This window comes from Choloepus didactylus, chromosome X (assembly GCF_015220235.1).
Source record: "Choloepus didactylus isolate mChoDid1 chromosome X, mChoDid1.pri, whole genome shotgun sequence".
Classification (NCBI taxonomy): Eukaryota; Metazoa; Chordata; class Mammalia; order Pilosa; family Megalonychidae; genus Choloepus; species Choloepus didactylus.
In genome coordinates, this window is record NC_051334.1 from 32,366,587 (window position 1) to 32,383,120 (window position 16,534).

Here is a 16,534-nt window from a genome sequence, read left to right on the forward strand (position 1 = left end):
AAGGAGTCTTAAAGGAGGGCCTGGGTTTGGATTATGAAAACCTTGACACTAAAATTCTAAGATGTGTGGATATTAGAGAATCAAAGCTCACAGAGAAGAAAAAAGCAGGAAATTCTCAGGCAATCAAGATTTCAAAGGCCTAGCTCCATTGGCGATTCCTATCATCAAGCAATGGGAGATATGGTTCGGAGAGAGGATTGGGATGAGTTTGCATAAGGTCTTAGCTGTTAAGGAAGTAAAGTTTATCCTAACAATATTGGAAACCATTAGTTAATTGGTTCTCCATTTTTTTCTGGATCACAGCAACCTTTGAGAACTTGATGCGAGCCATGATCCCTCTACCGAGACAAATTCCTGTCCATATCTGTAAACAGAATTCAAATACAGTTTTTGGATGTTTGGCTCTGCCAATGGCTTCCTGATTAAGAACTTAGGTCCTACAAGGAAGAAGTACAGGGATGGGTTAGCTGTTATTTTTTAGAACCATAATTTAAAATAAATTTACAAATGAATTTCTCATTTGACTTTCATTTCCCTTTCTTTAATTGATCTTTCACTGAATAATTCTCCCTGATTTTGTGGGTGATTCAGGAAACCTAATCCCTCCCACATGTTCCAATTTACCCAAAACAGCTAACAAACAATCTAATGGGAACTGCTTCTAGTGATGGAAATAATAAAAGAAAATCTTGACTATTTGGTGCAGTAGTAACTTCACTCTGCAGCCTCTACCATCTTCATTTCTTCATCTCTAGGCAATAGGTATGGAAAAGAAGATAAGCAGAGGAGTATAGGAAACTAATTTTCTCACCTACAGTACAGAAAACTAGGTTAAATAAACATTGTGAAAAAAGAATATAATTGCTTCTGTATTCTAACTCTGTTCCCTTCATCCTATCCGCCCCCTTCTCCTTAGTCATTAACTAACCACCTAGGTGAGGTAAGTCATAGAACCTATTTGTTGTTCAGTGCCTCAATTAAAAGACAAGGAATTGTACTGAATGGCTGTGAGGTCCCTTATGGCATTAAAAACAAATCAAATGAATTCTTTTAAATTATTAAAATTAAGTCATTAGAAATTTTTAAAATCTATGTTTTTTTTCTTTTTTATCATTTCTTAAAATTGTAGACTATAACATATATATACATAGAAGTATTAGCTTTCCAAGTGCAATTTATTTAGGGAACAAATTTCAAAGAATGTTATGGGTTACAGTTCCAGTTTCAGTTATTTCCTTATTGTGAAATATAACAAATCAATATAACATAAATCAAATATCATGAGACTTTTGAGGAAACTGACTGCATGGACAAGGGAACCTAGCCTAGGGAATAAGAAAGGGGCTCTGAAGTCAAACTCGATACATTCAAATCCTAGCTCTATCACATATTAGCCAAATTATTTTAGGTAACTCACATAATCTCTCTTTTCTTCAGTTTCCCAATTTTTGAAATGGGGATAATGATAGTACCTATGCCATGAGAAATAGACAGTATATTATACTTAGAACATGCCTAGCCAATAATAATTGCTTATTAACATTAGCTTCTATTATTTTGCTCTACAATTAATCATATTTATATAATAAAAGTAATGCACTTTCAATTTATAGACTCAACTCCAAAACACCTATAATTAATATACAGATAAAAATATTACAAACCTTGCTAATGCAAAAATAGAACAAAATGGGAGTTAAAGAGGAGAAAAGAAGAGGAAGTAAAGATAAGTGTGATAATTTCTTCATCCTTCATATCAGGTAGTCAACAGATCCTTTCTAAAGTTGATGAAAATTTAAAAAGAGTTATAATAATATTCATGTAAAGTATGAAAGCGAACAATTATAATAATAAAATAATTTTACTGTAACTACTAATAATTAAGAAACAGTTTGGGATGAGAAGTAATATTTGTGTGCTTCCCAATAAAGAATAAATACATCTACTGTCAGATATAAATAAACCCAGAAATGAAAGTATATAATATATGTTATTATCATAGCTATCAGAAATGATAAAAATAGAAGTTGTTGACAGTGACTGCTTCCAGGAAATGGTGTTTAATGGGGTGGGACTAGAGTCAATGAAGACACATTTGCATTCTTTTGTCCTCCTCTCTAATGTCTGATATTTTAACCACATACTGTGCTATTTCTAAAGTATTAAACTGAAATAAAGAATTAAGAAGAAAATTTAATTGTAACTTTATACTTATTGCTATTGTATCTGCATTTTTTGAGCATATTTTTAATCAAGTGTCATTTGATTCTCCAATAAAAGTAGAACTGGCTTCCTTTTAACTATACTGTGATAAGCTTTGTATTTCAACCTAAAACTTTTCTTTGCTTACATCATAAAGCAAGATGTAGCTTTAAATAAATAGCTCCCAATATCCTAGCCTTTGGCAAGGCCCTTTGTCAATCCCTATACTCCATATTAAGCACCTGCCTTCATAGTTTAGTCACTCAATTATTGAAATCAGGACACCTCAAAACATCCCTTAGTATACCAATGACATTAGCCTTGGACAGAGCACAACTATTTTTTTTTTCTTTAGAGAAATATGAATATCAAAGACAAAAAGAAGGGGCAGCGGTTATTCATGAAAGAGCATTAATGAACTCAGAAACCTCTTGAAATATGACAAGAGAGAATACATAAATACAGTTTGAGAGAGAGAGTGGGTCAGGGGCAGACATAATAGGACAATCTGGGTATGTTTACTCTGCTATCTACCAATGTATTCATGAATCATGAAATAGAATATTAACAAATGTAGTATGTGAACATGCTCATAGGACTGAAGTCTTCCATTTAAAGAGAAAATGTTAAAAAGCCAATGAGGACAACATAACCTGATCCTCAATTTTTTTGTTCATCTGCAAATATGTAGATGAACAGCAAGATCAATATTTTTAGGTCCTTTCCACAAAGCATGTGGCTGCATAATTGAGGGCTGACATGATGCAGAATGAGTATCTCTATCCCTTCTCATTCAGCTTCACTAGAGATGGGGAACTTTTTTCCCAGGTAATACTTATAAAAAACAATGTGTTAACATTGCTGTGGTGGTTTGGAGCTGTATGTACCCCTGGAAAAACATGTTCTTAATCTTAGTCCATTCCTGTGGGTGTGAACCCATTGTAAATAGGACCTTTTGATGAGGCTACTTCAGTTAAGGCGTGGCCTGACGACCAGGAGGACTATTACTGGAGGACTGTATAAGCAGAATGAAATTCAGACAGAGGAAGAGAAAAAGTCCAGGAAGCAAGAAGCTGAAGGTCAGTGGAAACCAGAAGAGAAGGTAGAGGCCAGAAGAAGCTGTCATGTGCATTGCTATGTGACACAGGAACCAAAAACCAAGGATCACTGGCAGCCAGCACCAGAACACCAATCTTTGGAAAGAAAGCACTGTCTTGATGATGACTTCATTGGAACTTTTTCCTAGCCTCAGAACCATGAGCTAATAAATTTCCATTGTTTAACCGAACCCATTGCCTGGCATTTGCTTGAGCGCCAATGAAATTAAAACAATTGCTTAACATGCTAATTGGGTGTGAGTCTGCCTCCTTTCTAAAAATAAGGATGCTGAGTCATTCACCTGGGAGCCCAGTCTGGCTAAGGTTAATTAAGCCCTGGGCAAATATGCTTACTTAGAAAGGGTCTGCTCCTGGATTGAGCTTTACCATTATGAAAAGCTATGTTCAGGACTTTTCTTGAAACATGATTGGCATTGGAAATGGTCCATTTGTCAAAAAAAGAAAAGAAAAGAATGATCAAAGTGAGAAAAGATAGGTTGTATTGAAAATCAGGGAAGATTGATCTAGTGGCATTTCAAACACAGTTGATTAGACAATGCATTTCACACTGGGGACTGAGTTGGGTAAAAGAGATGGGTAACAGGAAGACTAAAGTAGATATTCTTTTTATGTTACAAATTATTTTATATTTTATATTAAATTATATATATGTTGTTATACGTTTTTTAGCTGGTATTAATTCATATACTATGCTTCTTTATATAAGGAAAAGCAGACAACTATTTAGTCATCTTAAGAAATAAATTATTATATGGAATATAGCTGATGACATTTGGTTCACTATATCATACTGAATTTTTTTCTATGAAGAGCCACAGAAGAAATCACTCTTACTCTCTATATGAATTGCTTTGTTCTTCCAGAGCAATTATTTCTTTTGATATTCTGAACACTGAGTCAGAGAATTAATAGTGTTCTGCTTTTTGCCTTGGTTGCTAAGATGCTCAGAGCCTCTTTTAATCCTGACCTATAAGAAAATATACAGGGTCTTACAGGATTTGTTGTCTAAGTGTGCAACTGACAAGAAAAATGTTTCTTTTTCTACATTATTTATTCTATGATAACAATTAATTTTACTATAGCCACTGCCACAAAATTTGATTCCATTTTTAATTCTATAGTTTAGAGGCTTCTATCAACTATAGAATTATATAAAAAAACCAACTCTATTCTCAGCAAAGTTAGAATATAACCTGGATTTTGTGGGAGAGTCCCAATTACAAATATGTTAGCTCACATCGTGCCATAACCATATTTGTGCTCCAATGATTTCACTACTTCAACATCCAAATGAAATCACTGGAGTGCCTATAAAATTAGTATAAATAGTCTTAATCAATCCATTTTGAAGGTTGGATCAATATGGTTAACATACTTAACAATATGGTTAAGTATGTCAACAATATGGTTAACATACTTACATATCACATAATAGCAAATGATTTGGAACCACACTGGGAAAAACACATCATCAGCCACTAAATCAATACTTCCAAAAAATATTCAATCTCTCAGTAGTCTCCTTACCTATGACTATGGATGAGAGCATTCAAAGCCAGGCCATCGGACCAGCTGGTGGTGAAGTTTATAACATTAACTTGTGGATAATTACGAGTTGATTGTCGGACCCAGCTCAGGAGAATCTTTTCACTGTTGGTTTGTTGCAGCCCAGCCATGATATTTTTCATTACATTTTTGACCTGCATGTGGAAAGAAATTTTCATAAGAAAATGAATTTCCTGATCAAGAAATGGCATATTTAAATTTGAATGTCTTCAACTTTCATTAATAAATAATGGGAACTTTAAAGCCAATTAATAATGAAACATAATAGATTCTACCAGAATGGAGCCCATTCTAATTGGTCAGGATTGGTTGGTGTGTTTGCCATACCACTTATTGAACAGATTTAATATCACTCCTGGATTCTGCCATATTGAACCATTAATTTAGTGTCTCAGAATTGCCGATCTTGTAGCTTTTAACAAATATGCTAAAGAAGAAAGTGTACACAACTTTGGTCTTGTCTTTTTTTTTTTTATTTTAAGAAACTGATGTTTATTTTCTGTCAACCTTATTTCCATTTTCTGTTTAAGAGCTTGTGGAAGAACAGCTTAAGACCACTCAGTGGTTCTTCCTATGCATTCCATGGCCTGAGCCTTGGGAGCTGCAGACCCGTGTTCAGCTGCAGGCAGAGCAGGCCAGTCTTCAGTCAGGGACCGCTGAATGGGCACAGAGGGCCCCTGCCTGCCTTCAGAACAGTCTGCTCTCTCGGGTTGAGTAGCAGTGAATTCAGGAGCCGGGCAGTCCATTCGCCCTGAACTTCCTCCTTGATCACAGCCTTGTCAGCAGTGGCCTGCTCCTCCTTTTCAATCTCTTCAGGATCTCTGCAGACAGAGAGATCAGGCATGACCTCCCATGGGTGCTCATGGGAGATGGTGTCATGCCTGAGCAGACTTCGCAGACCAGCATCCACCCCATCAGACCCACTGAATGAGCTCCCTTGTTGTTGCATGGGATGGCAATGTCCACATGGCCCAGACGGGAATCTGTGTTACACAGAGCAATGGTCAGCGAGAGAGCATAAGGGGCTTCTGTGAGAGGCTGGTGGTCAGTCCTGGGATCAGTCACCGACAGAAGATGCGGCTCCCGGAAGGCTGCCTGGATCTGGTGAGCGGAGGCTCCAGGAGTGAAGTGCCCGGCAGTGGGAATAGCTCCCGTGGTAGCAGCAAACTTCAGCACAGCCCGCTGGCCAGTGCTGCTGGAGGACATGACGCTGACATCAGCTGGGTTTTCAGTGGCAACAATGGACCAATACACCAACAGAAGCTTCTCCCAGGTCCTCTTCAGATTTATGATGTAGATGCCATCATTTTAACTTTCACAGATGTACTGTTCCATTCGGATGTCAAGCTTGGTGCCAGCAAGGTTGCCAAGGAATTTGAGGACATCCTTCTCCGTCATCTGCAGGACCTCAAGGGCTTTAAGTTTCCCTTTAAATTACAATGGGAATTCAGGACAATGCTGTATGGACCCTTCTCTAGGTAGCAGAAAAGGATTAGCTGTGTCCTTAACCAGGGATTTAAGGAATCGTGATATTAGGACAGGATGAATAACACAATGGCTAAGAGAATGGGCTTACATTGTTTTCAAACAAAAGCCTAGATTCAAATTTTTTGCTTTGCAATTTACTATTTGTGTTGATATGGGCAAGTTATTTAACCTCTTAAAACCTCAGTTTCCTTATCTATACATATAAGTTTGTCATAAGTATTAAATAACATAATATAGCAAGATAGAACCCCTATGGTTTAGACTGTATCTTACAATAAAGGCAGGTTGTCTTTATTGACAGAACTGAAAAAGAATACAGAAGTGAGTTGGTCTATTTAAAATAAAGAACAAATATCAACAAAGGAAAGGAGTATATACTTCTAAGATCTGTACAAGTACTGCTTTGGTTTTATTTTGATTAATTGGTTTCTGTATATTTGATTCTGTCCTAGGCTTTGTGCAAATGCCATTCAGCAAGCTATTGTATTTCAAAGTTTCATTCCTCTAACTAACCTGATGCAGCTATCCATTCAAAGCCTTTTTTATCACCTAAGCTTCAAGAAAGCAGTGACACCTTGTGCCAGTTTGAAACTGTTATGTACTCCAGGAAAGATTATGTTATTTAATGCAATCTTCTGGATGTGGACTTATTGTGGGTGGACCTTTTGATTATGTCGTTTCCATGAAGATGTGACCCACCCAGCTGTGGGTGAGACCTTTTGATTAGACTATTTCCATGGAGGCATGACCCCGCCCATTCAGGGTGGATCTTAACTAGATCACTGGAGTCCTTAAGATAGCTGAGAGATGACACAGACCCAGATGCTTGGAGATGCAGACAGAAGGACGATTGGAGATGCTAAGTCAAGAGATGAAGCCCAGAGTTTGCCCCAGAGAAGCTAAGAGAGGACTCCAAGATGCTTAGAGAAAAACACCCCAGGAAAGCCAAGCAGAGAGCTGACAGGAGCTAAGAGAGACAGAAGCCCAGAGACATTTTGAAGAAAGCCATTTTGAAACCAGAACCCAGGAGCAAAGGACCAACAGATGCCAGCCATGTGCCTTCCCAGCTGACAGAGGTGTTCCGGAAGCCATCAGCCTTTCTTCAGTGAAAGTATCCTCTTGTTGATGCCTTAGTTTGGGTGCTTTTATGGCCTTACAACTGTAAATTTGCAACCTAATAAATCTCCTTTATAAAAGCCAATCCATATCTGGTATTTTGCATAATGGCAGCTTTAAGCAAACCAGAACACACCTCATTATAGAACAAACTGTCTACATAATCTATTAAAAAATATTTACCAAGCTAATTTCTTATATGTCATGAACCTTATCAAATATATCAAGGAAGGATATAAGTAAATGTGATTAGTCCTTGCTACCAAGGGCTTTCCTTTTGAAAAGTATAAGGTCCAAATGCTAGTAACATTTGATCAGAAGATGAAAATTTATCGTGTATTCTAAATATGACATTTTATTTTGATTCTTATTCCATGTAGAAGTTAACAAATGCCTTTGTGGTACATACATATTTTAACATCTCCAATGTTAGTCACCTTTTTATGAAAGATTCAAGGAAAATTGTAGGACAGACTATTGAATCTGACAATAAAATACTTTAAAAGGACATTAGATGATGTTCTGTAAAGGAGGTAATGATTTGAAGTTGTGAAATATTTGCATATATTTTTCAGGATCCCTTGGTAACTAACTCTATTATTTAGGGGAGGAATATCCAGTTTTTAAAATTTCATCCTGATCTGCTTATTTAGTTAGTTACTCAAGGAAGACATAGGTCATATAGCTATATAAGCTATATAATATTTTTTATCATCATATTCCAAAGTTATACAGTGCACAACTTCCATGTATAGCTATTGTAGGACATGTACTTTTTGTCCTGTGCTGAACAGGATTGGAATCAGCAGACACTGGGCTCAGAGGTTGTGATGGATTTGCAATGATTAGGCAACCCTCTCATGATAAATGGGGTTCATTTGTGAAATGCTTGGCCAGACTGCTCTCTATATGCCCAATGTTAAAGGGCAACAAAGTATTCAATTCAAAACTCCTTTGACATCATTATGTCATTAATTCAGCTTATCAGCCTCAGCCTCATTGGTCCTGCTTCTACTGGGATGCAAATGTTGCTGTAAAAAATAAAGGACAATGCATGATAATCATTTTTTCTTTTCCTACATAAAAGACAGTCATCATGAAATCTTTATAGAGAATCAACCATGAGTAAGGCAGAGTTTATACTGAAAGTGAGCTTTGAAGCAGAAAATATTCCTGTTATAAGAGCTTATGGTATCCAAGACAAATTGTGCGTGTGTGTATGTTTGTATGTCTATAGCTATAAATCTGTTTTCAAGAGGAAGAGTTTGAAGTGTCCTTTTAGCAGTGATTTTTAAAAATGACTAGGCGTTAACTGGGCAAAGATGTAACAAAAATGGAGATGCACACCCAAAATTCCCTTTCAAAGAGGACTTATTGTACCAGCTGGCATCAAGAAGCCTTCAGCTGTCAGCCCTCTCAGAGTTTAGGGTTAGAGTTAGGGTTAAGGTTAGTGTCAGGTTAGGGAAGGCCTGAGTTGCAGAGTCTTCTCACCCAAGGTCATGCCCTCCCAGTGAAGCCCATACCTGGTGACTGATAGAGAGGAGTGGTATAAAGAATAAGCCATTTTGGCCCCAATGGGACAGCTCCGAGGGTCCATTCTAGTTCCATAGCTCCTCTTGGGGTTGACTGAGGCTGTTGCTGGGCCTGCATCACAGCCCCTAGTTCTTTCTCTATCTTTTCATTCCTGTATTACCCTCCCTTCCACAAGTATTGGTCCCAAGGGCATACTATAATAAACATCCTACCTGCTGAACTCAATCCCAAAGTCTACTTCCCAGAAAGCCACCTGTGACAGAGGGATTGCAGGGAAGGGGCAGGGCAGAGACAGAAATCATCTTCTACAAGAAAAGCATTGTCCATATTAAAGGCCTACAGAAAACCTGAGCAAGAACCATATTGTTCAGAAAGCACTAGGCAGGCAGTTTACAATGAGGGCTTTTAACAGTGCAAAAACCATCATTCTCTTCTAATCATATGTCATATAAATAATAAAGTATATAATGATTCCAGTGCGAATTAGCTCTGGAACTGAGTCCTTCCCGTGAATAAGCAAAGTTGGGGACCCAACTTCTCACACCTCACAACTGTTAGCAGGAATCATTTTTATCTCCAGCTAGATGCTAAAGTTGAGCTTGTTAATGTAAAGACACACATTGTCTATTTCACAATTTTGTTCAGCACTGCTTTCTCCTCATTATTTTTCAGGTTAACAATTTTATATGAAGTTTAAACTGGAAAAAATGGTCCTCAAAACTGGCAGAGGAAATAAAAATTGGCATTCCTGAGTTTTTACAAGTTCAAATAGAAGTCTTGCACAATACTGTTTTATTTTTTAATTATTAGAGAAGTTGTGGGTTGACAGAAAAATTATGCAGAAAGTAAAGAGTTCCCATATACCCCTCTTCTCACACACATAGTTTCCCATTACTAACATTTTGCATTTAGTGAGGTACTTTTGTTACAATTAATGAAACAATATTATAATAATAATGCTATTGCCTTTATCCCACAGTTGACATTATGGTATGGTGCACTCTTTTTGTTGTACAGTTCTATGATTTTTTTTTTGTTTACTTATATACAACCTAACATTTCACTTTTTATCCCTACTGAAATATACAATTCAGTGGTGTTAATTACATATGCAAAGTTGTGCCTCTATCACCATCATCCATTGTCAAAACTTTTCCAACACCCCAAAGAGAAACTCCATACTAATTAAACATTTACTTCCAGTTCCCATCCCCCTGCTGGCCCATGGTAATCTGTATTCTAATTTCTGATTTTATGAATTTGCAAATTATGCTTATTTCATATCAGTGAGATCATACTGTATTCGTCCTTTTGTGTCTGATGTATTTCACACGACATGATGTCTTCAAGGGTCAGTCATGTTTTCCCATGTATCAGAACATCATTCCTTTTTATGGCCAAATAATATTCCATCATATGTATATACCACATTTTGTTTATCCATGCACCCGTTGAAGGACACTTGAGTTCCTTCCACCTTTTAGCAATCGTGAATGATGCTACCATGACATTGGTATGCAACTATATTTTTGAGTCCCTGCTTTCAATCCTTTTGAATATATACCTAGAAGAGTGATTGCCCAGCCATAAGGTAATTCTATACTTAGTATTCTGAGGAATCACCAATTGTTTTCCACATTGGCTACACCATTTTACAATCTTACTGACAATGTACAAATGTATCTATTTCTCTACTTTCTCTCCGAACTTGTAATTTTCTGCTTTAAAAAAAACAAGAGTAGCCATTCAGGTGGGTGTGAAATGGTATCTCATTGTAGTTCTGATTTGCATTTCCTTGATGGCTGACAAGAATTTCTTCATATAGTTATTGACAATTTGTATATCTTCTGTGGAGTAATGTATATTCAAGTCTTTTCTCCCATTTTTAAATTGGGTTATATGTCTTCTTTGTTGAGTTGTAAGAATTCTTTATAAATTCTCGATATTAAACCATTATCAGATATGTGGTTTCCAAAAATTTTCCCCCACTTTGTAGTTTGTCTTTTTGCTTTATTGATACATTCCTCTGATGTACAAAACTTCTTAATTTTGATGAAGGCCCATATATCTATTTTTTTCTTTTGTTGCTTGTACCTTTGATGTAGTCTAAGGAACCACTGCCTAATACAAGGTTCTGAAAATGCTTCCCTATATTTTCCTCTGGGGATTTTATAAGTTTAATTCCTCTATTTAGGTCTTTTTCCTGTATTGATTTAAGTTTTGTATATGGTGTGAGGTAGGGGTCCTCTTTCATTCTTTTGAATATTGGATATCCAATTCTCCCAGCACCATTTATTGAAGAGACTGTTCTTTCCCCACTGAGTGGACTTGCCATCCTTTTCAAAGATCAACTGGCAAAAAGTTTGAGGGTTTATTTCTGAACACTCAATTGAATCCCATTGGTCTATAAGCATGTCCTTGTGCCAGTGCCATGCTGTTGTGATAACTGTAGTTTTGTAATGAGTTTGGAAATCAGGAAGTGTGAGTCCTCCAACTTTGTTCTTTTTCAAGGTGGTTTTGGCTATTTGGGACTGCTTACTCTTCCCTATGAATTTGATGCTTGGCTTTTCCATTCCTGTAAAGAAATCTGTTTGAACTTTTTTAATTACATCAAATCTGTATATCATTTAGGGTAGACATGACTTCTAAACAATATATAGTCTCCCAATCTGTTAACACAGTATGCTGTTCCATTTATTTACACCTTTTTAATTTCTTTCAGCAATGACTTGTAATTTTCTGTGCACAAGTCCTTTACATCCTGGTTAAACTTATTCCTAGACGTTTTCTTCTTTTACTTTCTTTAGTTCATGGAATTTTTTTCTTGATTTCCTCCTCATATTGTTCATTTTTAGTATACAGAAACACTGCTGATTTTTGCAGGTTGGTCTTTTACTTGGCCACTTTGATTAATTTATTTATTAGCTGTAGTAGCTTTGTTGTGGATTTTTCAGGATTTTCCATGAGCCTCCAAGGTTTCTGTTGAGAAATCAGTACTTAGTCTTATTGAGGATCCTGTGTATATGATGAATCACTTTTCTCCTGCTGCTTTCAGAATTCTGACTTTATCTTTGGCACTCAAAATTTTTATTATCATGTATCATGGAGTAGACCTATTAGGGTTTATCCTGTTTGGAGTTTGTTGCACTTCTTGGACATGTATATTTATATCTTTCATAACATCTGGGACATTTTCAGCCTTTATTTCTTCAAATACTCTTTCTTTCCCTTTTTCCTCCTACACTCCTTCTCAGACTCCCATTATGTGTATTTTGTTATGTTTTATGTTGTCCAAAGGTCCCTTAGGCTCTGCTCACTTTTTTTTCATTATTTTCTTTATCTGCCCTTCCTACTGTATAATTTTGATGGTCATGTCTTCTAGGTTGCTGTTTCTTTCTTCTGTCTGTTCAATCTGCTGTTGAATGAATCTAGTGTATCATTAATCTCCACTATTGAATATTTCATCCCCATAAGCTGTTATGTTCCATTTTACACTTTTTAATTTTTCTTTTTTTTCACCTTTCCAGTTTGCTAAAGCTGCCATTATGCAAAATACCAGATATGGATTGGCTTTTATAAATGGGGTTTTATTAGGTTACAAATTTACAGTTCTAAGGCCATAAAAGTGCCCAAACTAAGGCATCAACAAGAGGATACCTTCACTGAAGAAAAACTGATGGCATCTGTAACACCTCTGTCCGCTGGGAAGGCACATGGCTGGTCTGCTGGTCTTCTGCTCCTGGGTTCTGGTTTCAAACTGGCTTTCTCCAAAATGTCTCTGGGCTTCTGTCTCTTTCAGCTTCTCTCAGCTCTCTGCTTGGTTCTCCCAGGGCATTTCTCTCTAAGTATCTGGGGGTCCTCTTTTAGCTTCTCTGGGGCAAACTCTGGGCTTCATCTCATAGCTTAGCATCTCCAAACATCCTTCTGTCTGCATCTCCCAGCATCTCCAAGCATCTGGGTCTGTGTCAGCTCTTAGCTTCTCCCGGGGACAAACTCTGAATTACATATCTTAGCTTCTCTCCAAAATGTCTCCCTCTGCTTCTCTGAGCTCCTTCTCTCTGCAAGCTCTCTTAAAGGACTCCAGTGATCTAATTAAGACCCACCAGAAATAATTTAATCAAAGGTCTCATCTACAGTTGGGTGGGTTATATTTCCATGGAAACATTCAATCAAAAGGTTCCACCCAACAAGATTGGATCAAAAGGTCATGGATCTTCTGGGGTCCATAACAGTTTCAAACCAGCATATTCACCCATCATCTTCATAACTGCTTAGTTCTATATTCATATTTACTTTACATCTTTCCATACTTTCCTTTAGCTCTTTGAACTGATTTAGGAGATTGGACTGAATGTCTTTGATTCATTTTTTTACTGTCTACGTTTCCTCTGAAGTGTTAATTTGTTCCCTTGAATGAGCCATTTCTTCCTGTTTCTTCGTATGGTTTTTGATCTTTTGTTGATGTCTGGCTATTTGACTGTTTTGATGTGGTAACTCTGGAAGTCAGTTTTTTCCTCTTGCCGAGGGTTTTAGTGTAGATTGGTTATGCATTAAGGCTCTTCTTCAATGCTTGTTCCAGTTTATACAAAACTTCTAGAGCAGCCCATATTTAATAGTTTGGATTTTCTCAGGTCTTTCTGTACCTTCCTCTTGCCCTGGACATGCACAATAACTTTGAAGATTACCCTATTATTTGAAAATATTTCCCCTCCAGGAGAGGAATTCCTTTCCTCTGTTCCCTTCTCTGGGAATCCTGGGCTGTTCTCTTTGTTTTTATACAAATTTTCCTCACCAGTATCTACAATTTGCTCAACTCCTCTCCCATGTTCTAGGGCACTTTTTCATTCCAGCTTTCGGTCCTGGATCTGCCCTACCTTACAGCAGTTCGGTTTCCCCCTTCATGGGGCTTTTCTGCCTTTGGTAACTTCTGTGTTAAAAGATCCCTATCGATGGCACCAAATGGGATCAGCATTCAAAAACATCCTTTTTTTTTTTTTTTTTTTTTTTTTTTTTAATTTCAGAGCACCAGCAACCAGGGGCCAGGCTGGGAGTGTGCCCGGCTTGCCAATAGTTCCACCGTGGGTCACTCTGATTTCCAGGAGACTGCTTTTCATGCATGCAAACACGGTTTGCTAGGGCCCCACCTTGAGTCTGCATGGCCCTGTGGCCCCATGCCTTAATGTGTATGGGAATCTATGTCACTGCTGTGGGGGGACTCTGGTCAGTGACTATAGCAGGAAGTGCCTGACCAGGGTGCCACTGCTGTGTGTCTCTTAAACAGCATAGGACTGAGTATGGTGGAGGGTTCCAGACTGGCAAATCGATGCTGCTTTCCTCCCTCTCAATTTTTGGGGGGAGAAGGGAGTTTTTTTCTTCAAGTCAGCATTTGTGGAGTATTTCTCAAGGGTCTTTCATCCTCCAGAGTTCCAAGTGAGTTAAATCTGTCCATTAATTTAGATGTCTCTAAGGGGAAACATTCTTATGGATGCCTTATGTTGCCATCTTGTTAGTAGTGTCTACAACACTATCAGTAACATAGTATGTGGCACTGTAACAAAGGAGTCACATTTTTCAATTTCCTAATGCCAGCCTTAATCTGATAAATCTGGAAACTGTATTAATTTGGCTAGAATGCCCTTTAGTCTTTGCTGACAGCAAGGACTTCTTTGACTATTTAATAGGAAGGTAAATAAGTAACCTTGGTGAAAACAGCTTTTGAGATTCACTGGGTTATCAGGAGGAGCACTGAGCACACACACAAAAAAAACTGTGCTTGGTAGTTTTAGAACACAGATGAGTGATGGTAAAGAGAGAGAGATGGCATAAGGATTAGGCAATATCCTTGCAACTGCAGGGATATGGTAATTCAAGGACATAGATGGAAAACAGCAGAGTATGAAAAGACTTAGACAAGGAAAGACTGCATGCCTGGGTGCGGGAGGCCCTCCACACTCTAACAGTGAAAATGAACAAACTCCAAAGCAAGGGAAGAAACTATCAGAAAGGATGGTCTTGGTACTCTATCTTGGGATGAGTTGAGATGGAATTGGAAATGGTTTTGAGTAGATAAAAAAGTGTGAGATACTAGGAATGAGAGCCTGGATGGTGAATACAACTAAAAGAGATTTGGGGGGTTCTGTGCATGCCTGTATTTTTCTGCTGGATTCACCATGAGCAACATCTTTTGCAGCTCAAAGTGTGGTCTGCCAACTGAGGTCATTCCGCAAACCATTTGTTTCCGGACTATGACAAGGGAAGTAGGACAATTGGGAAGAAGTATTAAAAATTTCTGAAGCAATTTTACAGAATAATAATAATTATGTCTACTGAATGTAATAATAAAAAGGGATTGTATTTGTATGTTTTTCTATTTTTATTTTTAGAGTAATTGTTTTATTTTATTTTACAAAATAAAAAGCTGGTCTGTGATGGACTGGGGGGGAACTCTTCCTTCTTCAAGATAGTTTGAGAAACCCTGAGCAACAGAACTAGAACATGGTGGTGGGGGCAACTACATTGTCTTACTGGAACTACTTGACACTATGGAATGGGCTGAGACTCAGGCAACTTGCAGCTCACTTGAGGATCTTAGGAGCTGGTCTGTGTTGTTAGCAGTCTGGCCACTCTCTCACTCTTCTCACATTGCTGTGAAATAGAGTTGAGCCTGTCCAGAGTATTTGGAATAAAAAGATACGGGAGGCCATTGTGGGAACAAACAACTGCTAAATTGAGTAGGCACACTTCTGGTCTATAGGCTGTCAGATTCTGAGCAAGACCAATCTACAATTCAAGACACAAGGCAACCATATTAAATAAAATACTGATACATGCTACAATAGGGATGAATCTCAAACATCATGCTCAGTGTAAGAAGTTCAATTCAAAGAACACATATAATATGATTCTGACCAAGACTGTTTTTCTTTCTGTTGACCAAGCTGTCAGCCTTATTACTCCTGAGCCCCGAAACACTCCCTCCCTGTCCTGAGTTTGTTGAAACTAATCTTACAACTGTGGGAGTGCAGAGCAAATCAACTAGGACTGCAAGAAAACCAAGGGGAAAAAGATAACTTCAGACCCGAACTATTCTAAATATCAATCTTGCCCCCCCCACCTCCTTCTCCCCTTTCCCTATCATCATGGCCCTTAGGCTACCAAGGCTCTGAGAGGCTCCTAACTGGGCAGTTCTTTATCTCCCTGCTCCTCTTTCCCAGCCCTTACAGACCTCAGGTTGTCTAATTACCTCAAAGAAAGACTATCCAACCCAAGTGATTCTAATTGCAGCCTTAGAAATTCCTCACCATACTCAATGGAACCCAAAAGTCCTAAGGGTCATCTCAGTAAACCATTCATCCACCCCAGTGATCAATTCCCCATACTATTTTCTAATGTTTTCCCTCTAACCCACTCCCAGCCCATAAAAAGCTTGCTGTCCTTTCTTTTGAAGGAACTGAGTTCTACTCTTTCTCTCCTTCCATAGCAAGCCCTGAATAATGTCATCCTTACCTGTT

At 37.8% G+C, this 16,534-nt stretch overlaps 1 protein-coding gene across 9 annotated transcripts in view; it reads right to left on the reverse strand.

The window, feature by feature from the left end:
- The window catches only part of DMD (dystrophin), a 2,178,366-nt gene that overhangs the window by 1,894,511 nt on the left and 267,321 nt on the right, over positions 1–16,534 (reverse strand). For all 9 annotated transcript variants that reach the window (XM_037821041.1, XM_037821045.1, XM_037821047.1 and 6 more), the window contains one exon: positions 4,848–5,020. In XM_037821041.1, coding sequence (XP_037676969.1) covers positions 4,848–5,020 — 173 coding nt within the window. The remainder of the gene's footprint in view (positions 1–4,847; positions 5,021–16,534) is intronic.